This window comes from Anopheles bellator, chromosome 2 (genome assembly GCF_943735745.2).
Source record: "Anopheles bellator chromosome 2, idAnoBellAS_SP24_06.2, whole genome shotgun sequence".
Classification (NCBI taxonomy): Eukaryota; Metazoa; Arthropoda; class Insecta; order Diptera; family Culicidae; genus Anopheles; species Anopheles bellator.
In genome coordinates, this window is record NC_071286.1 from 84125858 (window position 1) to 84150537 (window position 24680).

Consider the following 24680-nt stretch of genomic DNA (forward strand, 5'->3'; position numbering starts at 1 on the left):
TATCTTTCCCCGGCCTGATGGTAACGACGACGGTAAAGGAGGCGTCTGTACAGAGAATGCGAATCGTAATGAGATTTCCGGCTCTCTTCCGATCCTCGCATTGGTCCTGCGGGCGTCGGTTTCCTGTACATCATGGTGTTGGAGCCGTTCCAGTAGCTGATCGGCGCTGGGTGTGCTCCATCCATCGTTGACTGTGCACTCCAGCTTGGGCATGGTCCGGGGTTATAACTTCCGGCGTAATGCTGTTGCCCCCCCGTGCGTACACAATAAACAGTAGCAGGTCCCGGTTGATGCTGGCGCATAGGCACGGTTGCTGCTTGCTGCATGATGAACTCAAACTTCACACTGAAACTGGACCTAGAACCTTAACCGATCGCCTTTGTCGTCGAAGGACGAATGATAACTCCGGTAGCAAGGCTTCGTGCTTTAAATAGGGATCACGGATTGACGTGCAAATGATCGCGACAGTTCTCAAAGTAATCAGAGTTTTTGGTCGTCGAGACAAAAATTTGCGGGCACAATTTGGCAGGTACAGTCGGTAATCCTTGTGAAGGGAAAACGATCTGTGCTCTACCTGTGGCGCCAACCGATTGGTCGCCGCTAGGGGCGTTTGGTCTGTCTTGCGCTGAGTGTGTCGCCGACGGCCAGCATACGGTGATCTACCCCGTTTCTATTCCCTACCACCGTCCACCACCCATCGTCCATTTGTTGAGGGTCAAAAGGGGTAAAAGATGCGAAAGGGCACGAAAAGTAACTGGAAGGCCTTCTTTAAATTGTTCCAACTTGATTGATAATGTTTCGCGTAAAAACCCACTCGTAGGTAACCCTTTTGCCGTGGATTATTCCGGGGTTTCTCCGGAACATTCTCCGGAAATGCAGCATTAGGGTATTGCTTGTTTCAAGTTGTTTATTGTAACCATTGTACACAGCGACTCCGGACAAGGGTGCCGGATGTTATCCTTGCGTTTCCGCTTCAGAATGCGTCCTATCAACACACATCGGTTCTACTTCCTCGCCGGGATGTCGCCCTGAACTAGGGATTTCCGGAGTGTAAGGCTGCGCTCTAGTGCATTATGTAATTTGGAACCATTCTTCGCTATAACTGAAGGCTATAGGTGTCTTTCAGGTTAATTCCTTATCTTTGTCTGCTAGACATCTTATTTAATTCTCCAGTTCCAACCCACCGACGGTGTGGTGCGGTTCTTTAAGCGTTCACAAATGTCCTCCAGACTTTTCGTGTCGAGACGACAGAAGATCCTTAAAAGTTGCGTGATATGTCGTTAGTTGATTCAGAACATGGTTAGAGCTGTTGACTGTTTGGAACGACCCATACGGTTGGCGAGCCTCGGCGACGGGTCTCGGCCAATGAAGCGGCTAATTTGACTCCGGGTTCCTTTTCTTTCATCGACCTAATAGGATTATAAACCTAATGCTTTTATTCGCACCGACACATTGTGTTCGGACCGGAATGTTTTCTTAGGGTTCTCTGGGGCACTTTTCGCCGTTGGCGGTCAGCCGGAGCCCACCGGCCCATAATGATAATACTCTTCGTCGGCAGGCTGCAATTTACACGATCCTGCCGACGTACCATTACGCGTTATGTGGTGTAAATCCTTTGTACCCAAAAGCCGAAGGATTGGGAACAAGCGAACACCACTTTTGTTTTTGGGCTCCGCTGGCAAGGCCGGGGGAATTGACGACAAGAAGCGTTGGCGTAAACAGATCATAAAACAATAAATCCATCGACGAACCCCGGTCCTGCTGGCTCGCCCCATGTCGCACGCCGCACGCCTAGGATACGAGGATAATAGGCGGTAGCCGGCTATCGATGGCTTTGCCGACGGCCCCGACTGATTGTCGTGCCTTACCCGATCGTAATCGTTAAATCTGAGCTCAGCCGAGGATCAGTTGTGGCACGTTAAATTGGCTCAATTTAAAAACGGAGCATCGTTGGCCTGAGCGAAGGACACGTGCGATCGGTCCTGCCGATGCATTCGCAAACATGAACGCCAATGCCTGTGTTTGCCATTTTTTTTTATTAGCATCTCCTCGGTAGGTAGAGCGGTTTCTTTTTTATGATTCAGCCACCCCATGACCGAAGAGGTATAGCCGGTTGATCATTCTCGTAAACAGTCTCCACCCACAGGAGTGGGTCAGGTAACGGACCACCGTACCCTGGGTAAGTTGTGATGTGGCCTTTTGTCGGTCTATACCTTCCCATACGAATCGGGCGGTTGTTGAAAACTCCATAAAAAGGTAGATAAATCATAAAAAAGAAACACCGCACCAAAGTGTCCCGGCGATCGATCGGGTGCGCTTTTGAGCGCGGAACCGAACTCCCAAGTAAATCGGTTTATGGTTTGTTGACGGAATTCGTTAGAAAAGTCCATCGCCGAAGGCGGACCAGACACCCGCTAAAAAAGGGAGCGCCCTTTTTTCGTACAAAGGGACACCGCCTGCGTCGTCGTAACGGTACCGCTGCGATTTCGCCCGGGGATCCGCTTATTCAAACGAATTTTTTCACCCAGCAAAAGGCTGTAAAATCCCACAACACCCACAGCCCCGGGCTGTGGATGAGTCGCACCGTTTATTATCAAAGCTAGAGTTACTCAAAAAAGTTGTATAACAAAATAAAAACATAAATTCACTACACCATGGTATGTGGTAAACGGTAACCAAAGGAGCGATCGCCGCAAAGGAATCATTGACACTGTTGTCCGGCTGTCTACAGCTTTGATTGCACGTAATCGCGGTGGACCACATCACGCCACCATTTGGGTCGTTCGAGGGCTTCCGGCGCTTGCATGATTGCCGATTCCATGTGCCGGTAAACGTCCCCATCGCTCATGCCGAGCGGGGAGTTGAGTATGAAGTCGGTCGGAGCGATCGCGTCGACCAGCGCGATCGCGTCCCGCTTGATCGCGGGTAGCAGATCAAGAACGGCCTGCTGCACGAGGGACATGGCAGCGGGTTGGGCTGCAAAGTAGCCACCCTGATAGAGCAGTCCGATGTGCTTAAGAATTACGCCGGCTCCGTACAGTGCGCCGAGCCGCTCCAGGGCTTGCCGTTCGCTACCGGGCTCCAGATTGGCCAAGAATTTGCTGTACACGTACAGGAGCATTCTCTAAAGGAGGAAATTTTGTTTAAATTCTTTTGCAACACCCGCCAACCGAAGAAACCCAATACGCACCTCCCCATAGGCGATCGAAAGGGTCCGGGCAAAGAAGGATTGCGTATCATTGCGCGCCTCAAACGTAGACTTTCCTGCCTTCTTCAGCTGCGACAACTTCTGGTACGTCTCTTCCAGCAGATAGCCCACCAGCCAGTCCAGTGCTTCGATTTGATCTACAAAACGTTCTTGGGGTTAAAAAACGCGATTCCGTATGACGTTGTAAATTGTTCCTCTTTCCCGCGGGTACTCACTGCTAATCGAACCAGCATCACGTGCCGAAGTCCATTTTGCTCTTCGTGGCCGAATGGTAGCATAATGCGCCAGAAATTGTGCCGAACCGAGCGGGGACACCTCGGCAAACTGGTCGTAGCCCTTCGCGCGGACACTCAGCAACCAGTTGGAGGCCTGCTGGATCAGCACGTTGTTTTCGCCCTCGTACGTACAGTTCGGATCGTTGTTGCCGCGCAGATCGCCGATTGTAGACAGTTTGAGGTAGCCGTGGCCCCCGCACGCCTCACGGCACTCCTGCACTCCATCACGGGCCGCCCACGTGCAGACGGGTTTGGCTGCCGAGGATAGCGCGTGCACTTCCATTCCGATCGTGGCCACATTTTCGCCACCCAGCATCTGGAGCTGCATATCACCGTACGCCTTGGCAAACCACAGGTTGAACGCGCGTATCACAAAGTTTGCGGCAAGATGCGGGAACAGTCGGAACTGCTGCGACTGATACTCGAGCACGGGCCACTCGTCCTCGCTGTCGTCCGGTCCGAACTGTTTGCGGCTGGCCGAGTACCGTAGCGCAATGCTGATCGCTTTCGTTAGATACACGTTCGCAATGCCGCAGATACCGACACGCCCGCCGGACAGGGCCCCAAGGGAGGCCCCGAACCGTTTGCTGGGATCTTTGAACGGTGTCACGAACTGTCCCTCCTCGTTCACGTCGCCCGTGCGGGCCAGCAGATTGTCGCGCGGTATGCGGTACCGGCGGAACATAACAAACCCATTGTCGACCCCCTGCAGGCCCGCTTTCGCTCCCAGATCGCCCACCGTTACGCCCGGGTACGCTTGCAGGGTGGCCGGATCGCGTACGGGCACCACGAACGCATTCAACCCGTGGTGAGCACCGTCGGCCGTGTAGAGCTGCGCGTACACAATTAGATGCGTACAGGTTTTGCCCAGATTGCCGATCCAACATTTGGCCGCCTCGAAGTCGGGTGTGTCGAGCACATACTCGCCACTGGCCGGATCGTACGTGGCCGTCGTCCGCATGCCCTTCGCGTTCGTTCCGTGAGCGATCTCCGTTAGGCCGAACGCACCCAAGTATTCGCCCGCCATGTTCCGCTCCACAATCTCGTCCAATCGACCCACGTCCAGGGTGCGCACCACCGACGGGAACATACCGAAACCGAGCGAATACTTGACGGCCATGCTCGGTTCGTAGGCGATCCACGATTGGTGGTAGTGCGAGGCCAGATCCGGGCGCGCCAGATAGTCGACGATGGTGAACATTTTCTCGTTCTGCACCACGTACATGCGTTTCGTGGCCAGGTGGCGCTCTTCGTCCATCGTCAGCACGCGGTTCGGGTGAGCAAAGAGTGGGTGTTTGCCGGCAAAACTCCAAACCCGGTGCTGCAGGACCAGGGACGCTTCATCGTTGAACGTCAGTTTCACCTTCCGCCAGTCGATTGTCGCTTGCTTGCGGTAGGCGGTGAGGGGACCGCGAGCCGGAGGCTCCGGAAAGTAGGTCCTATCATCCAGCAGTTTGCCATGTTCCGAAGGCCTGGAAGGAAAGTTGAGAAACGGCTTTTATTCAGCATTCAAATTTGACAGTTGCATACAAGTACCGTGCAATTGTGTTGAATTCACTCATCGCCGTTTGTTTGCGTTCACCACTGACAGCTGCGGACGAAAACATTGACCGAACACCGTTGCACTATGGAGAAAAGGCGATCGTAAACAAACCTTTTAAAAGTGAGGATTCGTGTTATGTGCTCTTAAAAAATTCAGTAACAAGGTGTATCGAAAGTATGTGCAGCTAATGATTTCGAAAAACGATGAACCATAAAACGTTGAATCAAAGCACATACACAGAACACAAAAACGTGGAAAGAAACGTCCTAAAACCAAAAATATGTCCTCCTGCGCTATACTAATTTGCGCACTGTGCCTTGTTTTGCTGGCGAATTGCGAATTGGACACCGTATTACTTCGAATTTGTTATCACTTCTGGCGCGATATCTGCTTGCTATCGCCGGCAATCTTCTGCAAATCATCGAAACAAGCAAACGGTTTGGGGTGGCCCACGAAAACACGTCTGGGCTGCGCCACTATTGCCACCTTCCCGTCACGGCACCGAACAAATACTGACCACCAAAGTGAAATGAATGAAGCGATTAACTCCTTCGCGTGACGGCCGCGCTCTGGAAAGCGCATAAAGCAACGCAAATCGTGAACACTATTTGCGTGAAGCAGCTACGCAACGCAACGACGGGGCGATAGAATTTGAACTTCGCACCCACCGCAGCGTTACTAAATTACTTTCCCACCGCGTTTAATATTTGGAATTTGTAAAGTACAGTTTCTAGACTCAAAACCGCTAACCGTGTTCTTTTCGTTAACCTTTTTCTTCTTACCGATCGGAGGTTTTGGGGTTCGTTGATATGGACAATGTTCACTCTGCACACCGTTGTCGCATACTGACCGCCGCTGAACTTGTAAAGAGTGCTTTTACCCCCCACCGGTAGGGTCAAAGGGCTTTGTGGACGTGCCATGGCGTTTTATTACTCATACCCGGTAAGATTGCGAGCTGGACAGACCGCCGCAGTCAGAATAGAAATGTCTACTGTTAGGCGCACACGAAAACGATTATTTGGAAGCTACATTTCAAATGGTTTAAATTATTTTAACCGTTGAAGCAACATGCAACATGCATAGCAATTGTTAATGAAGACCGTGTCGCGACTGCCATCGATCTAGGTTATCAACACGCCTGTAACGCCATGTTCCTGTAATTAGAAAAATACATAATTTTATTGATGCATAAATAATGGATGTCGTCATGCCACCCACCTTTTACGAAAGCTCGTGCGGCGGAATCGGTAATCACTGTTCGTGCTGTGATACTTAGCTTTCTACCATTATCTAGCACCAATTGCCGTGGTCGTCCTCTACCAACAAACTTGTACATGACTGTTAGTTTCGGTTGTTAAAAAATAAAAAAACCTTATCAAAAAAAAGGAAAAAGAGAACTTCGATTGTGAGAAGAGTCCTTGATTTCATTCACGATACAAGATCAATGATGATTGATGGCGTGATTGATGAGGTCCGGTGCTAGATGTGTCAACCATTTGCAATAGTTCCATAGCGTCAGCGCCAAGATTGAGGCACTCGCCACCGGTACCGCAATACTAAAATGCACCTTTTCCGACAGCAGCTGATTGGGACGATGACGGCCAAACTCTCTGGTTCACAAGTACCCTTGAATAAAAATTGAAATAAATTTAAACCGATTAACGAGGTGCGGCGATTGAGCTATTTTCGCCATGCTCGGACACAATCCGTGCACTCCGTAACATCGATCGTTCACCACCAAGAACCCCAAAAGGTGGAGGTAACCGGTCGCTATGTGAAGCCACCCGATTCCCTTCGCCGATTACCGAAAGGTTGCTAGGGGCAGCGCATGTTGCTACCGTGGATACTTGTTACCGCAGTAAGCTTCGATTCGTGGCGTTTTCCAACTTCATACTACATTCTGTGACTCTGTGACGTAAGGACGTACTTCGAAGCGAGTGAAAATGGCTGCTGAAAATCCCGAAGGAGAGATGAGTGAAATTTCCAGCCTTACCGATTCCAGCGATGAAGGTAAGTGTTGGGAGCGCCAACATCCCAGTTTTTCGGTCCTAATACGATAAACTTTTAAAAATGTAGGTAAAAAAGTAGTGGAGGAAGTGGTCGAGGCGGTGGCGGTCGAGGACAAGCCAGCGTACTCGGACCAGGACCTGGAGACGCTGGTCGGCTTCATGCGGGGCATGATCATTCTGTTCGACTACGAGGATGGCGATTTCAATGACGAGGTGGCGGAAACGATCAAACTTTGGCTGACGGACGCCAACAATCCGCTGCTATTTGTGTTCTACGATGGGAACCTGCTGTCGGCATCGCTCTCGTTTCCGCTCTGCCCGATCAACGATCTGATGTACTTTATGCGTGAACCGGAGCAGTTGTTCAACGTGACGGAGCGGTTCCACGACGACATCCTGTTCGGCACGCTGCACGGCGATATCGAGGGTTCGTTGCTGGTTCTGCTGGAGCAAGTGTACGGGCCGATGATGCTGTCGAACGTGGACTGGTCGGAGAACGTGAAGGCGAACGTGATCAACGGGTTCAACGCGTTCCTGACGTACCTTTCGGAGTTGCACTATAAACTGTCCGGATTCACGTTGTTATATGTGCCGCGCGAGGGCAGCGATATGGAGGTGCAGGAAGTCGTGCTGAATCGGTCCATGATCAAGCGTCTCGAGGCGGTCATCATCGATTGGACGGGTAAAATTCGGTCCACCCTCAGCGACACGCAGCATTTTGTGCCGGACGACTTGGTGCGGCCCTCGGATGAGTACAGCTTCTGGCTCTACCGGCGTGAGTATCTGGCCCTTTTGGCAACGGGACCTGGACGGATGACCATGTACCACTTCTTCTGCAGATGAGGTCCTGTCGGCCATACGCATGCAGTATCAGGGCCCGAACGTGCAGCACATCGTGAAAATTCTGGAACTCGCCCAGTCCCTGTACATCAAGCATCTGCGCGATGTGCTGGCCGATTTGGACAAGGAGATCGAGATCGCGGAATCGAACATCCCGTTCCTGAAACTGCTGGTCGACCCTTGTTTTGCCATCGGGACCCTGGAAACGGCCGACGACTTCTGCTCGCAGCTCATCTACGTGATGCACATCATTCGGTTCATCGGCGAGGACTCGAGCTACCTCAACAAGGACGAAAGCATGACCAAGCTGTTCCTGTACCTGAGCAACGAGATCGTCTCGTGCTGTATGCAGGGCATCGACGTGGACCGCATCCTGGCCGGTGCCCCGCGCTACGGTATCGATGTGTGCCGGATGAAAATCAACTGCTGCGAGTCGTACAAAATCATCTACGAAGAGATGCTGGAGCACTTTAAAGGGGAGTTCACCTGGAATCTGGATTACGCGGCCATCTTCAATCGCATCAACGCGTTCCTGCAGCGTTTGCGCGACATCGTCGAGGTGTGCGACGCGATGCTGATCTTCGGGAAGTACGCGGACGGGACGGCCTACACCTCGTACCGGTTTTTCTGCAACAATGCGGCCGAGTTCGAGCGGCGCTGCGAGCAGGTGGAGAAAGTGTTTCACGATGCCCTGCAGAAGATCGAATCGGTCGGCGGGACGATCCTGGACATCAACAACAAGGACTGGTACCGGTACATTAGCGGGTTCCGCGGGACGCTCAAAAGCCTGGACGACATCATCGAGAACCTGCTGTCGAACGTGTTTCTGCTGTCGGAGAACATCGAGGAAAAGCTGAACGTGCTCGTGACGCTGCTCAACTTCTACAAGCGCGAAAGCGTGCGCGAGAGCTTCATGCGCAAGATCGGCGAGGTGTGGAGCATGTTGAACGGGGAAATAGTGACCCTCTCGAAGGACATCTCGGCCGGGATCACCGAGTATCCGGCGCTGCTTCCGCCGCACGCCGGCCGCTATGCGGTGCTGAAGATGCGGTTCGACCATCTGACCCACCTGCGGACGCTGATCGTCAACTGTCGCTTCTTCCCGGAGTATCCGCAGCAGGACGAGGTGCTGGCGCTGTACGAGGCGTGCGAGAAGCAGGTGAAGGGCGCCATGAAAGGTTTCAACGAGTCGTGGGCCAAATCGATCCCCCCGGACATGGCGTCCTGGTACCAGCGGAACTTGATCTGCCGCAGCAATCTGCGGCCGGGGCTGTTCGAGGTGAACATCGAGCGCCGCCTGTTGGTGCTGTTCGATGAGGCGCACTACTTTAAACTTCTCGGCGCCCACGTCCCGGCCGGGCTGGACCTGGAGAAGCACGAGGCCACGCGGCTCACGTTCGACAACGTGCTCCGGCTGGTGCTGTACTTTAACGGCGTGGTGTCGTCCATTTCCGACAAGGAGCGCCTATTCTTCAAACCGATGATCCAGCAGACGGAACGCAAGCTGGAACCGCTGCGGAGCAGGCTGACCTGGGAGGAAGACCTGAGCGAGCTGATCGACGGGTTCGTGGTGAACGTGCGCGAGCTGCTCGATCTGATCGAGCTGTACAAACGGGAGAACCACAAAATCATGGACCTGGCGGAGCGCATCTACGGGCTGACTTTCGTGCGGCTCGACCTTCCGCAGCCGGCCAGTATGGGCCAGCTGATCGAGAGCGTCAGTGAGCAGAAGAAGGCCGTCTTCACGGAGCTGCTGGAGGTGCTGCGGGAGATCAGCAAAAACATTTTCACCATCTACGACAGCATCGGCTCGAACATCCGCAAGATGGGCAGCAGCTGGGAGCAGTACATCTTCAAGATCGACAAGCTGCTCAAGGCGGCCATCTTCACGTGCACGCTGAACACTCTGCGCGGTGTTCACGCCGCCCTGGAGAACGCTCACTCGAGCCCGATCATGTTGATCGAGATCGTGCTCAAGAGAGAGGGCGCCGCCTACGAACCGTCGGTGGACACGGTCGAGCAGACGCTCCGTCGCCTGACGGAGGAGGTCGCCCTGACGATCAAACCGGTGCCGAGCATCGCGCAGCGCTATCAGCTGGACAGTGGCGAGCGCAGCTTCTACCTGCAGCTCCTGGAGCACGCGGAGTACCGGCAGCTGTGCGGCCAGATCGATGGCACGATCGAAGAGACGGTTCGGCTGCTGGCGACGTACCAGGCCAAGTGGAACGTGTTCCGTCCGTTCTGGTGCGTCGACAAGGCGGCCTTCATCGAGCGCTTCAAGCTGGCGGCGATGGCGTCGGAAGCGTTTCAACGGAACATCGAAAAGTTCGAGGAGCTCCAGAACCAGCTTTCGACGCAGGGTGACCTCATCGTGTGCCGGTGCGTGGAGATCGATGCGCTCAAGCTGAAGTACGCCCTGACCAGTCACATCGCCGAGTGGCAGACCAAATACATCGACTATCTGAAGTGCATAGCGTACGGCAAAATAATCGGTAAGTGATCGGCCTCAAGGTTACAGAAGCTGTTTTCAATTCGGTCGCCTTATGTCCTGTCTTAGAATTCAACACGCTGCTTCAGAACAACGTCGCGGAGCTGCGCCACGAGCCGACGGAGGTGCACGAGTTGAAACGGCTGGAGGAACGGTACGCGGCCTGCCACGAGGAGCTGCCGGCCAAGGAGCAGGAAATCGGTGTCATCCTGAAGTACTTTGTGGTGCTCGAAAAGTACGTCCTCGATCTACTGCCGGAAGCGTACGAGCTGCGGCACAACATCGACGCCATCTGGGCCCAGTATCGGGCGGATTTGCGCGAAATCCGGGAGCAGATCGACAACTACCAGGACCAGTTCAAGCTGTCGCTGACCGGGGCGGCCGATGCCCTCAAGGTGGACGCGCTGGAGATGTTGAAAATGTTGCGAGAAGAAATGCCCACCAACGGTGACTCGTAAGCAGAGCTAGGACCAGGACCCAGGAGCTGATTCCATCACGTCGGCTGCCGCTTTTTTCCCCTTTCTGTCCGGCCTTCTTGCAGGAGCCCGACGGAGGCGTTCGAAGCAATTGACCGTTTAATGGTGCAATTGGAAGCGCTAGAATGCCGCGAGCAGGAAATCGGTCAGCGGTTGAGGTTGCTCGGCGTTAACTTTGGCGGGTTGTCCGTAAGTTCCGTGCGCCAAACCCGCGGCTCGATCCTTTTTCTGGTCACACTTGCGAGGGGTTGGGAATCCGCTTCCGAGTTAATGTCATTTAATTTGTGTGAGCTTTTAGTGTGTGGTAAAATTGCCGATTTTGCATCGGACTGTCCTTCTCTGTCCCTCAGGCTATCCGAGAAATACGAGGAAAACTGGAGCACCTTAGACTCGTGTGGTTGTTTGTGGGCGAGTGGCGCACCTTCGTGGACCGGATTATGGACGAAAGTTACCGTACCGTCGATGAAATTGAGTTACGTTCGCTGTCCACCCATTTTAAGCAAACATCCGAAAGCCTCGCTGAAGGTCCCGTGGCGGACGAAGAGTGTGAGGTGCTCACCTCAGCCCTCGCTGCCGTTGCCCAGTTCCAGGTGACGGTGGCCATCGTGTGTACGATGAAGTCCTCATTCCTCCAGCAGCGTCATTGGGCGAAAGTGAAAGAAATCGCCAGAAACTGGTAAGTGCAGTGCGGCGTTTCGTTTGAGGAACTTTAGCGGATTCTCAGGACTCTGTGTTTGGCAGTGAGGAACTCGAGGAACTGGCGGCCGATTGTAGCGTTCGGTTGCTTAGCGATCAGCTTAGGGTGTACCTGTACGAGCCACAGTTGATGGCTCTTTGCTACACGGCCCGAAAGGAGCACGAGCTGGAACTGGAACTGGAGGTGGTCGCGTTACACGTGCGCTCCTTCGAGCTGCCCATCCGACGGGTGGCTGTCGGGGACGGGGGCCACCACTTTCCGGCGCTTGCAAATCAGTCCAGGAACGCCGCTCTGCTGGCGGACACCGGGATCACGATCGATTGCCTGAGAAGATCCCCTTACCGGGGCCCGTTCCAGGCTCGGATCGATTACTGGGAGCAAACGGTGGGTTGGTTGGAGCGGATACTTGGCGGGCTGGTGGAGTGTGAATCGGAGTGCCGAACTCTATTCGAGCTGAGCCGGGCCAGCAGACGCGTGAACTGCGCCCCTCTGGAACAGTTCAACGTCGAGTTTGAGGGCTGCTTCGGAGCGTGGTGCGAACTGATGCGCCACGTCTCGACGGCCCGCCTCGTGCAGGATGTGTGCCCGGTGGGAAAGGAGTTAATCGAAGAGCTCGAAGCGGTCCGCAAAAGCATCACGGCGGTGGCCGAACGGATGACAATATTTCTGGAGGAGCAACGCGAACAGTTTCCGCGCTTCTATCTGCTGTCGGACCGCCAGCTGATTGCGTTCCTTGCTCAGCCGACGGACCCGCGAAGGCTCCGCCAGACGCTCGCCATCGTGTACGAGAACGTGGCGGGAATCGCGAAAGATGCGCAGAGCGGCGCAGTGGAAGCGGTGATCACCCGGGACGGAGAGCACATTCCGCTCAGCCGCAGGTCCCTGCCGGCGACGTTCCCCGGAACGTCACTGAGCGGGATCGGCGAAACGATGATCCAGCTCGATCGTGGCATTCGCGACGCGTTACAAGATTTATTGGTGCGTTGTCACTCGGCCCTGCTACGCCGGGGCTACTTTCGGCGGGTGGAGTCGGGCTGGCTGCGCAGCTGGCCCGTGCAGCTGTGCCTGAAGAGTGCCGAGCTGCAGAACACGCTGCACACCAAGAACGCGCTGGAGCAATGCAGTCTGCTCGGGAGCAGGAAGCCGCTGAAAATGTTGCGCTCCCTGCACACCAAAGTAAGCTCTCCTTTTCGGTCCTTTCCTGTCCTTCCTTTCAACACTCGGTTCACGCGCCGTTTCAGATGTTGGAGGAATTGACGAACTGTGCCCGTGACTCGACGGTGCCTGAAGACCGGTGGGAACGAAGGAAACTGAACGATTTGCTAATCGTCGAGTTGAACGCGCGCGATCTGATCGAGCGGCTGCTGGGTGGGCGAGTGGAGCCCCACGGTCCGCACTCTTTCGAGTGGGTATCGCAGCTGCACTCCAACTGGCATCCGACCAGCGGGAAGTGCTTCGTGCAGCTCCTGGAAACGCGCATTCCTTACGGCTACGAATGCAAACGATCGATCGAGCCCGCCCTGTTGACCCGCACGTGTGAGAGAGCGCGGATTGGCACGCTGTGTGCCATGAAATCCAAGCTGATTCCGCTCCTCCTGGGGAAACCCGAAGCCTCCGGAGGACGGCACGTATTTTTGGATGACTTGGCCCACTCGGCGGGCGTTTTTCTACGGCAAGTGCCTTGCGATGGTCCGGTGAACGACGACGCGATCCTAAAGATGATCAGCAGCATGAGGAAGATCGGCGGCTGGTTGGCCTTGGTGGGCCTCGAAAGGATGTCGGCTCTGAGCACGATCGGGAACTGCTTGCGCGAGATTGGGTGTGGCGTGCAGCGTTCGAAATCAATTACCACCAAGGACTCCAGTTTCCCGGCTGGCTCCCGGTTTCAACTATTCGCCCTGGCTAGTTCCATCACTCCCGGAACGGTGGCCGATCGGGTGGACAGGACTCTGTACCGTCCGATATACTTCTTGCCGGCCGATAGCGCACCGGTTCTCGAGGCATGGCTCTGGTTGGCGGGATTCTTGCACGGAGCCCGAATCGCCAAGCTGATTACCCTGCTGATCACCCAGCTCGGGCAGCTGGGTGGCATCAACCCGTCGGTTTTCGGTTTACGCAATCTCAAACGCGTTATTGAACGGATCACGCTTTCGGACCACGATGGCCACGAGTGGGATGCCGAGAAGCAGCGTTTCGTGGGCGCCATCCTGGTAAGCTTTTGACGCCGGCAGACGAATACGAGGTGTGTTTCGGAAAGATGTGATAATTTTGTATTTACGCTACTTTTGTTCGATTCATACAAAATTTGATAAAGACTCTTGGCCATCCATTATTTTGGAGACCGCTGTCAACAATTGACTGATCACTCAAAATTACTGAAATTGAATGAGTAGCAACATAATGCCACAAATCGAAATTCGAGTATACGTAGCCCTCGTAAATACAAAATTATCACAACCTTTTGAACACACTTCGTAGAAGAGAATTTAACATATTGCCTACTTCTAGAGCACATACGAAGGGTGCATTTCGGACGAAGGATTGAATGTGTTCCGCAGGTGCGTTGAGAATGTTTTCGGATGCTGCAAATCGGGCTCCGAAAGCAGCGACGAGGAACTGAAAGAAGCGGCCCAGAAGGCGGCTCACCTGCTGGACTATCGGGTAATGTGCCCCGCTCTGCTCGACGTGGTCGGCGTCCCTAAAGCGAGATCTCCTTCTTCCGCTCCGATAGCTTTCAGACCGAATGGTGGAGACGGTATTGCTCATCCGTCGGTCACTGGAACACACGGATCGCCCGCTGATCGTGACGGGTGCACCGGGTTCGGGGAAGACCGGCGCCATCCGTGTGGCCCTGAAGATGATGGGCTACGAAACTCACCGGCTGGGGCCGAGCGTGCTGACGGACCCGAAATCATTCGACCGCCCCCTGTTCGATGCGATAATCTCGGCGGTCCTCGGTGGTAGTGACACGAGAAAGTGTTTGATATTTGATAGCGTCCTCGACGGCCCGGAATGGATAACGTGCGCCATTCGATTGGCGCGACACGATTACGCGTTCCAAGACTTTACCCATCCGGACCAGCCGCCAGCGGACCATGTGAAAGTGATCGTGGAATGTCCGGGACCGCTGGAAACCGTGACACCGTCGACGGTGTCCCATTTCGCCCTGGTGCACGTGGGCCTAACCGACCTTGACTGGTGTCAGCTACTGGAGGTGTGGCTGGACGGACTCGAGCCACCCTGGTCGGTGCGACTCCGAGAGTTGGTGGGTCGGCACTTCGGAGCGCTACTGGCGTTCCGCCGTAACGAGTGCCGGACCGTGGTCAACATCAGTGATGTGAGCATAGCGCGAACGTTCAGCAAACTTTGCGACGCCTTGTTGAGCACCTTCGACGGCAGCAGGCAGGACGGGACACTGACGAGGCTGTTCTTCTTCTGCTCCGTCTGGGCGATCGGTGGCTCGCTGGAAGAGGAAGCCGCACGGGCGCGGTTTGATCTGCTGGTCCGGGAGCAGCACCCGGAAGCTGGCTACCCCGTCCGGGGGTCCGTGTATCAGTGCTACGTGGACCTCACCGACGGTGCGTGGCGTTCGTGGGAAACTCTCGAAACCTCCGGTGACCTTGCCGATTATCGCAGGTACGTTAAAAAACGTTGCTCGACTCAACCACCAGACTCACGCTCCGCTGTGCTCCTCAGAGATCCCTTCATCCATAGCCCCCGGAGCAGGGCGTACGAGTTCGTTCTCCAGAGTCTGCTGAAGACCGGGGGCCCCATTCTGTTGGGAAGTGAAATGGCGGCCGGTAAAACGTCCCTAATGGAGAGCATCCTCCACGGAAGGGATCCCTCCAGCTGGTGCTGGGTGCGGTTTGCGCTGACGAAAGGAACGACCGTCGGTCAGATATGCTCCCGATTGCGCTCCCAATCGATCAAGATCCGGAAAAGTCGCCTCTACCCCGTGGACCGCAAGCGTTTGGTTTGCCTGTGGGATGATGTCCACGTGGTCGGCCGAACCAATCCGTACGGTGTCGCCGAGTTTGTGCGCAGTTTTTGCGAGGCTCCCGAGTGGTACGATCAGACCGGTGTCCCGGTGACCCTGGAACAGTGTCAATCGGTGGTTGCACTCCGCCTGCAAAGGTGTGAAGGATCGCCATCGTTGCAGAGTCTGATGGGTAAATGCCACGTCCTTATGGTCTCGCATCCCACCGACGATGAGCTTGGCCAGGTCTTCACCGGTCTGATTCGAGGCGCCCTTGGTGAACCGAATCCCGTGGTTCAACTGCTGGCCCCGGCCACGGTGGACTTGGTCGGGCGTCTGCTGCGACGGCTTCCACCTTCCCCGGCCCGGCCACGGTACCAGTTCTCGCTGCACACAATCGCGACGATAGTGCGCTCGGTTTGCCGTTTACTCGACGTCGCTGACGCCACCGACAGAGCCTCCGTGCTGAGGCTGTGGACACACGAGTGCTTCCGGGAAACGTGGGACCGGCTGGAACGGAGTGACTACCGGCGGTTCTACGAGCTGCTGAATGAAACCCTTTCTCGCTACTTCGACGCCACCCTGCACGGGCTGTGGGCCGGCAATCAGAATCCGTTGTTTGCCGATCTGCTTCCCGCACGGAGCGATGCCGCTGGCAAGAATCCCTACGTGGACATCCGCGGCACGGACGAGCTAGTGTAATTTGAGATCTTTTCCGAAAGGGCCATTCGGATACGTTAACCCATCTCCGGTTATCTTCCTTGCCAGAGCGTACGCCGAGGGTAAATGGAGTGCGAGTTCGGCCACCGTGGCGAGGATGCGTTTCATCGTGCACCGGGAAGCCGTAGAGCATGCGGTCAAAGTCCTGCGCAGCATTCGTCTCCGGCGTCGGGCCACGATTCTGGTGGGTCGTCCGGGCGGAGGACGCTCCGTGGTGTGTCGCCTGGCGGCCGCCCTGTCCCGTTCGCCCACGGCCTTCCACCGGATGCCGGTGGCTGCCGGCCGTGATGGTCCCGACGGGATACGGAAGCAGTTTCGGGCGCTCGTCCCACTGTGCGCCACGCGGCCCGCCGTCGTCAAGCTGGACGAAATCGTAGACGCAGAACCCAACGAACTGCTGCTGGAGCTGCTCAATCGGATTGTGGCGGGCGAACGGATGGAAGGGCTCTTCTGTCAGCCAGCGGAGGATCCGCAGCAAGAGGATGCTTCGGTGGACTGGCCGACGGTACAGTCCAATCTGCATCTGGTCATCTGCCTGCCATCGGACGGAACTGCCTACAGGTTGGTTGGCTGCCCGGGGGGGACCGTATTGAATATCATGTTAATTAATTTAACTTTTCGCTTTGACTGCACCGGATTTTGAAGAGTGTTGCTGCAACGATACCCTTCGCTGTTGACGGGTCTCACCGTGAACTGCGTTCACGACTGGACCGAGGACACGCTGCTGGAGATTTCCAAGAAATACTTGCTCAAGAACGTTCTACTGAGTGTGCCGATTCGGGGTGCAGCCGACAGCGGAGATGCCCACGACGGGAAGCCGAAGGTTAGCCCCACTACTTGCCTTTTTTGCGCTGATTTATTTTTTGGAATCTTCCTCTCAATTGAGATGTAACCACAAGCACATGATTATTCTGGTTCCGCAAAGTCAACAGCTCTGCTTTCCGCTTCGCAGACACTTCGCCGGAGAGAAAGTTTGGTGCAGAGCACCGAAGAACGGTTCCAGATTGCGACGCACGATTTACTGTTCCGCGTACATTACGCGGCCCAGACGGAGGTGACGCTGCCGACGGTTGCCCGCAACCGAAGGATAATTGTCCCGTGCTGCTGGTATTTTGAGCTGCTCGACACGTTCGAAAGGTCAGTTGCCCAACGCGGTTCTGGTCGGGGGGGGAGCATAAATTTGAATTCCATTTCCCCTCAGAGTCCTGCGTGAGAAGCGGGCCGAAATTCACGCCCGTCACCGAAAGTTCCGTGTCGGAATCGAGCGAATCGAGGACGCCGGCGGAAAGGTGGCGCAGCTTTCGGGCGAGCTGGAGCAACGCCAGGCTGAGATTGGTGCGTTTCAGGAGCAGCTGGATGCGTTTCTGGGGCAGATTACGCTCCAAAAGCGGCAAGCGGCCGACCAGACGGAGCAGGTATCGGTGAAACGGCTGAAGATTGGCGCGGAAGAGATCGTCTGCAAGCAGCTGGCCGAGGTGGCCGGGACCGATCTGCAGCGGGCCATGCCGGCCCTGGACGCGGCCGTGGCGGCCCTCGATTCGCTCAACAAGAAGGACATGAACGAGATCAAATCTTACAGCCGGCCCCCGACAAAGGTGGAGCTGGTGATGGAGGCGGTCATGATTCTGCTCGGCAAGGACCCGAGTTGGGTGGAATCGAAACGCCAGCTCGGTGAGCAAAAGTTCCTGGAAACCCTGAAAACCTTCGACCGGAACAACATCAGCGAACGGACACTCAAAACGATCGGCTCGTACGTGCGCAACCCCGAGCTGGAACCGGACAAGGTCGGGACGGTGTCGAGTGCCGCCAAATCGCTGATCCTGTGGGTCCGGGCCATCGAGAACTACGGCAAAGTGTACAGGTAAGGCACCCGGGGTCGGATAGGATAGGGGGGAGGATAATTTTCCGATACGTTCCCTTCCAGGTACGTGGGTCCCAAGATACGAAAAATGGAGCAAGCCAATGCATCGCTGCTGGAGAAGCAAAACGAGCTGGCAGAAGCGGAACGCAAGCTGCAGGAGCTGGCCGATCAGCTGGCCTGTCTGCAGGACGAATACGACGTGAAAATGGCCGAAAAACAACGACTCGAAGAAGCTGCTCGTCAGATGGCGTCCCAGTTGGAGCGAGCCCGCAGCCTGGTGAACAATCTGGCCGGCGAACGGATTCGATGGCAGGCCACGAAGGATGGTCTGGAGGTGGCCCACACGCGCCTGATCGGGGACACGCTCCTGGCCGCCGGTTGCCTCACGTACTTCGGCCCGCTGGACGCGGGGACGCGCTTGGCGCTGCTCGAGCAGTGGACGATCGACCTGCAAACGATCGAAACGATCGCCTACACGAGCCAGTTCGTCCTGACGGCGTTCTTCTACGGTGACTCCGACGTGTTGATCCGCTGGCACCAGAACGGACTTCCGCCCGATGATTTGTCTGCCGAGAATGCCACGATTCTGTTCAACAACTGCACCCGGGTGCCCTTGATAGTGGATCCCCAGGAAGAGGCTCAACGGTGGCTGATCGCCGAACTGGAGGCATCCCCCGTCAAGTTGGTGGATTTTGACGACGAAATCAGCGAACGGAGCGTGGTAGAAACATTCCACGAGAACACCACGCTCGTCGTAGAGAATGTCAACCGGGGTAATGTTCGGGACTTGGGTCAGCTTTTCGCCCTCCAGCAGAAGTGCCCCCGGGGCGAGTCAGACAGGGATGGCCACCGAATGTACTTGATTAGCCGGGAGCCGCTTCCGCTCGGGGAGTCGATGCTGAAAAATATCAACCAACTCAGCTTCGTGCTCGGTTCCGAAGGGCTGGAAACGAAAATGCTCGGTAGGTTAGGGACCAGGGATCAGGGGATCTGAGGTTTGATCTGAGCCCGTTTTTCTTCCCCGCAGCACTGCTAGTTCAGCACGAGAATCCTTCGCTGGAGGAACGCAAAGACTCACTGCGGGGCAGTGTTCTGGCCGACCAAAGGACACTGGCCGAGCTGGAGGCACAGATACTGCGGATCCTGACCGAGGGTCGCGTCCCGCTGCTGGAAGACGAGGAACTGTACGCGGTGCTGCAGAGCTCGCGGGAAACGTTTCGCGGTGTTTCGGTGGCGCTGCAGCAATCGGAAGTGGCCCGTCAGGAGATAGAGGAGTCCCGGGAGGTGTACCGATCGTGTGCCACCCGCGCCGCGCTACTGTTCCTCGTGCTCGGCGACCTGCAGCAATGCAACCCGCTGTACCGCTACAGCCTGCAGTGGTACGAGGCGCTCTACTTGGAATCGCTGGATCGGAGCGGCCGAATCCAGGTGATCGCTGAGCGGAAGCGTCGCATCGATGAGTACCACACCGGCAATTTGTTCCGCAGCGTTTGCCGGGGCCTCTTCGAAAGTGACCGTAAGCTGTTCGGCTTCTACCTGTCCGTGAGGCTCCTGTTTGCCCAGGATGCGCTCAATCCGCGCGAGTTCCGCTTCCTGGTGTTTGGCGCCGGGCGGGTCGACCGCCAGGAGCAGATGGAGAACCCGTGCCCGGGCTGGCTGGATGCGGCGTGCTGGGATCAGCTGACCGACCTGGACCGTGTTCCCGGTTTCCACGGCATCGGCGTGTCCTTCGCAGAGCTACCGGACGACTGGCGCTGCTGGTTCCGGTCCCCCGTTCCGGAGCAGGCGCCCCTCCCCGGCAGCTGGGAGAGTAACTTGAAGCGCTTTCAGAAGTATCTCCTCGTGCGCTGCTTGCGAAAGGACCGGCTCGAGCGGTGTATGGTGGAGTTCACGAAGGATACGCTCGGGTCGCGCTATGTCACCGCCGCGTCGGTCAGCCCCCTGGAAGACGCCTTCCGGGAGTCGTCGGCTCGGACACTCATCCTGCTGCTCGTGCGTGACAGCTCCAACCCATTGCCCGGAGTGGAACGTTTGCGGCGTGCGGTGAATTCGATGGCGGCCCCGCTGGAACACGTGACGATGTCCCGCGGCCGAACCTTGGAGTCCTTCGTCGAACTCCTGGAGCGTTGCGTGGCGCACGGGACTTGGCTGTACGTTGGCGATTGCCACCTTTCGGAACCGTTCCTCAAACAACTGCCGCACGTGGTCGCCTTCCTGAAGCGTCTCCACCCGGAGTCCCAGTTCCGGCTCTGGCTTAGCTGCCAGCCACACGAGGCGTTCCCGGTGTCGGTTCTGCAGGGCTGCATCAGGCTGGCCTACGAGGAGCCGAAGGTAATCGCAGGTTCCCTTTTTAACCTTTAACCTTTGAATGGTAAATTAACCTTTTTCGCCGACAGGGCATCAAACACACGATGCGCCATCTGTATGACGAGCTGGGCGAGGCGCGGTTCAAGAGATCCTCTTCCGCGCTGAAGGAAGACGTATCCACCGGGGCACCGTTTCAGACCCATTACAAACGTTTGCTGTTCACCGTTGCCTTTCTCCATGGGCTGCTGGCGGGGCGCAGGAATTTTCAGCAACTCGGCTGGATCGAACCGTGCCATTTTGTCAACAGCGACTTCAGCGTAGGTGTCCCGTCCCGTGACCGAGCAGCAAATCCGAGGATGGAATGTATCCGCTCTTTCCGCCGTTCTTTTTTATAGTTGGCGGAACGGTTGTTGGCGTACGCGCTGGAGAAACTGCCAGTGGCGAAAGTGAGCGGTCCTGGGCCACGACGGCAGACGTCGAAGCCGAAGACCACGAAGGGCGGTGTGGCCAAAGACGCTTCCTCGAGCGAGAATGCGAGCTTGGCGGACGAATTTCACGGCCTGCGTTTGGCACAACGCGGCGACGACGAGCGGCATGACCCGACCCCGTGGCAGTTTATCCGCGAGGTTTTATTGGAAATCTGCTACGGTGGTAAGTAATGGAGCGGGGTCCTTTGCGATGTGCCAGGAAAACGTCAGAGTCGCGCGAATCCCATTCCTCCGACCGATAATTATTCGCCTGACCCAACGACCGACGATGATCACAACAAACTGCTCGTTAAATCAGGATTGGGTGGCAGATTAGTTCCGGGTATTGGCTTCTCTTGGACCACTTTGGAAATAAGTATTTAACATTGGTCAATTTTCTACAAGCGCTTGCGACCGTCCCATTCCAATTACTACATTTTTACAATTTCCAGAACGATGTTTGTCGTTTTAAAGTCAAGTACCGTATTTTTCCGTGTATAACGCGCACCCATATTTTAAGGGAAAAAATTAAAAAAAAAGGTTTTTATTATACATTTTTCAGATATGTGCCATCGAACAAATACCAAATGATAATTTATAATTTATTATTCTCAATATTCTATAAATATTCTAAAGTAGCCATAAGATAAAATGCGTATACATTGCAAAAGACATACTAGTATTTTATATTTCGTAATAGTCTTCAAACTCAGATTCACTGCTGTCTGACAAATTGATATTCTGTAATTGCTCTTCAATGTACTCCTCATTGTCACTCTCTGAAGAGTCCTCAAACATTGCGTTATCTTCAGATCCATCCATAGCGTTGCTGATGCCACATTTTTTTTAATTATTTCACAGCAACATCTGTTTTAACTCCCTGTCATGACTTAATGACGATATTGTAAGGATAATTATATTTCTAACAAATGTTTTATTTCATAATTTATTCAACAATACCATAAAATATGTACCTAAAAGGGCATATTTGTAAGTTTAGAGAGGCCAAATTTTTTACTCCCCTTGTATAACGCGCACCCAGAATTTAGAGCTAAAAAAATTGGGAAAAAAGTGCGCGTTATACACGGAAAAATACGGTAATCGATAGTTTAAAATCTAAACACTTGATGGATCACCCTATCGAGGCCAAAATCCAACACAATCCCTTGGAACTGAATTCGACGGTTTGACAATCGACAAGGGCCCCAGGAGCATCAACATCTGCTGTCCATCACACCGATGGCGGCCCTCTTTGATGCTGGCCACGACATTTTATGGCCGCTATTGACCTTCACCAGGTACTACGGATCGTTGTCCTCGGTCCGTCCAAGGCACACACATCTTGCCCCTTTCGGCTGTTTGAAGTTTCGCCTCGGCTCTCGAGGGTCTATTATTGGCAGCCCGGACGAAGGCGATCTCCGATTGACGATAGGCCAGCCATTAATCGTGTCGCCGTTCGGAGCAATTGGCCGAAATTGATGGCCGTACGGAAAGACCGATAGGACAATCCGATACCGAGGCGCACACTCGTGTCATGGGACAATTCAATCAGATCGACCACCGTAGACGATCGGCCAATGTCACGGTCTTCCATGGCCCGACCGGTTCCCTGTTTTTGCGACCATCCATTTGCAGTTCAGTCCTCGAGGCACTACCAAATCGAAATTTGTTCAATTGATATCAATTAGCTCACATCGTCGGCGGCCGGTGGGACCGCCGGGTCTACGAAGCGCACGTCGAGGAACTGTTCCAGCCGCGACTCCTGTCGGCACCGGTCGTTTCGCAGGCTCCCTTCCTGCAGGGCCAGCCCGATTCCTGGTTCCGGTTGCCTCGAGACGGCACCTACCAAGCCTACGTGGAGTTCCTTGCCAGCGGCCAGCTGCCCGACGCGGACGGCATCGGCGTGTTCGGGCAGCACGAGAATGCAAACATCCAATATTTGGCATCACGCTCCGACTATATGCTGCAGATGCTGGGCCGCGTGGCCAAAGACCTCGACCCCGCGCGAAGCCCCCGGCAGCAGCCCCGTCTCTTACGCCCTGAGTCATCGCCGCACGAGCAAGTAAGCAACGAACCGCCGCGATTTATTTTTTTATATTTATTCATCTCCATCCTGGCGACGAAACAAACAGACCAAGGCGCGCTGGTAGCCTACGCCTCCACGCCTCTTTGCCTTCGGCCAAGTAATTCCCCGTTTCTTTTCCCCCCGTTCCGCCGTAGGCAAAGCAAACAATCGCGGACCTCTTATCGACACTTCCTGTTTATCTGGACTACGAAAACGCGCTCCGGATTGTGGGTACCCCGGGGGGCGGCGCCCCTGTCGGTGAAGCCCTGCTGGCCGAGGTGCGCACCTACAACACCACCGTTGCCCGGGTGCACTCCGAATGCAACTGTTTGCTGGGAATGCTGACGGGAACCGGGAGCAGTGCCGTACTCGACGAGCCGGCCACCGGTAAGTGGAGCCTGCTGTTGGAGCACGTCGGACGGAACCTTGTCCCCAAGGACTGGCAGTGGGCCGGTAGCGCCCGAACCGCGACACCTCTGGACGAGTGGATTGCGGAGCTTGGCGAACGGGTTCGATACTTTCGACGCTGGACCGAAACCGGGCAACTTCCGGTCGAGTTTGTGCTCGGTCGGTTCACCAATCCCAGGCGTTTCCTCGGCGCCGTACTACAGCACGTTGCGAACATTCACCGGTCCCCGCTGGTAGACTGGGGCTGGGAGTTTAGCGTTTTCCCGACGGCCAAACCACTGGAGCGCATCCCGATCGACGAGGGCTTCATTGCGCGCGGTCTGTTCCTCGAGAATGGGGCCTGGGACTGGGAACGGCAAACATTGGCGGTTCCCGATGTTCTTGAGCTGAGTCAACCGATGCCTCCGATCGCCTGCCGGCTCAAGAAGGACGGACAGGGCCGGGTAACTGGGGATGGTCGGTTCTACCACTGCCCGCTGTACAGCCACCGACAACGGGGCGAAGATTCGTTCATCGTGGACATCCCGCTGGCGGTGGGGGAGCAGCAAGGCGAACGGGCCTGGATCAAGTACAACACGGCCCTGCTGCTCAAGGAATAAGCGGACTACGGCGGGCGTTGCGGGTGCGTTGGTTTATAATGATTGGTTTATTTAAAAATTACTTCATCGTAGGAATTGCTGTGGCATGCTGGTTGCGGTCGATAAGGATAAGATCCGAGGCGTTCCGCCCGGGCTCGGGTGATGGGACAGTGGGAGTGGGAGTGTCCTGGCTCTGTTTGCGCTAGCTTGTGATGGCTCTAACTTGACCTTACATACATTAAACAGTTCACTTGTTCTAACGGTAAAAGTAATGCGGTGTAAAGTAATATAGATACGTACACGTGTATAGAGGGTATAGAGTAGTAATACTATCATTCTTAAGTGACTAGCATCTATACTTAGCGTTTATGTTAAGTGGAAAAACCTACTCTCTCTCTCTCTCGCTTGCTCGCTCTCTCTGTTTCTGGTGCTGGGCTGGGCACCGGCTACTCTGAACACGTGCTGCGGCTGCTGCTGCGTGGTGACTACTTCGAGTGCAACATAAAATTTGGCACACAATGGCTGCTGCGTTGCAATGCTTACTTTGCTAACTTACTTGTGCTCGCTCATATGTAACAGCATGTGAAGAGGAGGGCATCGTAAGCTCGTTGATTGATCGGGGGTATGGCAGAAAGCTAGGGGCCAACACTGAGGACGACGACTAACGGAGATTAACAATAACGAGCGCCATAGTGTTTAGTGAAAATAACTTTCGCTCTCTCTCTCTCTCTCTCTCTCTCTCTCTCTCTCTCTCTCTCTCTC

The 24680-nt window shown here is 55.2% G+C and overlaps 2 protein-coding genes across 3 annotated transcripts; one reads left to right on the plus strand and one right to left on the minus strand.

The window, feature by feature from the left end:
• Positions 1 to 2544: 2544 nt before the first annotated feature.
• Positions 2545 to 5850, minus strand: LOC131209265 (peroxisomal acyl-coenzyme A oxidase 3). 2 transcript variants are annotated; one of them, XM_058202290.1, is made up of 5 exons: positions 5809 to 5850; positions 5020 to 5108; positions 3424 to 4955; positions 3191 to 3345; positions 2545 to 3124 (listed from the first exon to the last, which is right to left on the minus strand). In XM_058202290.1, exons 2-5 carry the CDS (start codon positions 5088 to 5090, stop codon positions 2726 to 2728), a joined length of 2157 nt encoding a protein of 718 aa, XP_058058273.1. In that variant the 5' UTR covers positions 5091 to 5108; positions 5809 to 5850; the 3' UTR covers positions 2545 to 2725. The 2 variants fall into 2 exon arrangements, with proteins under 2 accessions (XP_058058273.1, XP_058058272.1); XM_058202289.1 differs by lacking the exon at positions 5809 to 5850 and adding an exon at positions 5383 to 5518.
• A 1119-nt stretch (positions 5851 to 6969) lies between these two features.
• On the plus strand, positions 6970 to 23939 carry LOC131208225 (uncharacterized). Its single transcript, XM_058200877.1, is given in 19 exon segments — positions 6970 to 7036; positions 7103 to 7810; positions 7875 to 10367; positions 10433 to 10817; positions 10905 to 11028; positions 11190 to 11531; positions 11585 to 12712; positions 12778 to 13746; positions 14268 to 16210; positions 16281 to 16793; positions 16878 to 17055; positions 17185 to 17369; positions 17434 to 18093; positions 18157 to 19055; positions 19121 to 20424; positions 20490 to 20717; positions 20796 to 21051; positions 22556 to 22929; positions 23088 to 23939. Coding segments are annotated over 19 exon segments (13608 nt in total).
• The last annotated feature ends 741 nt before the right edge of the window (positions 23940 to 24680 follow it).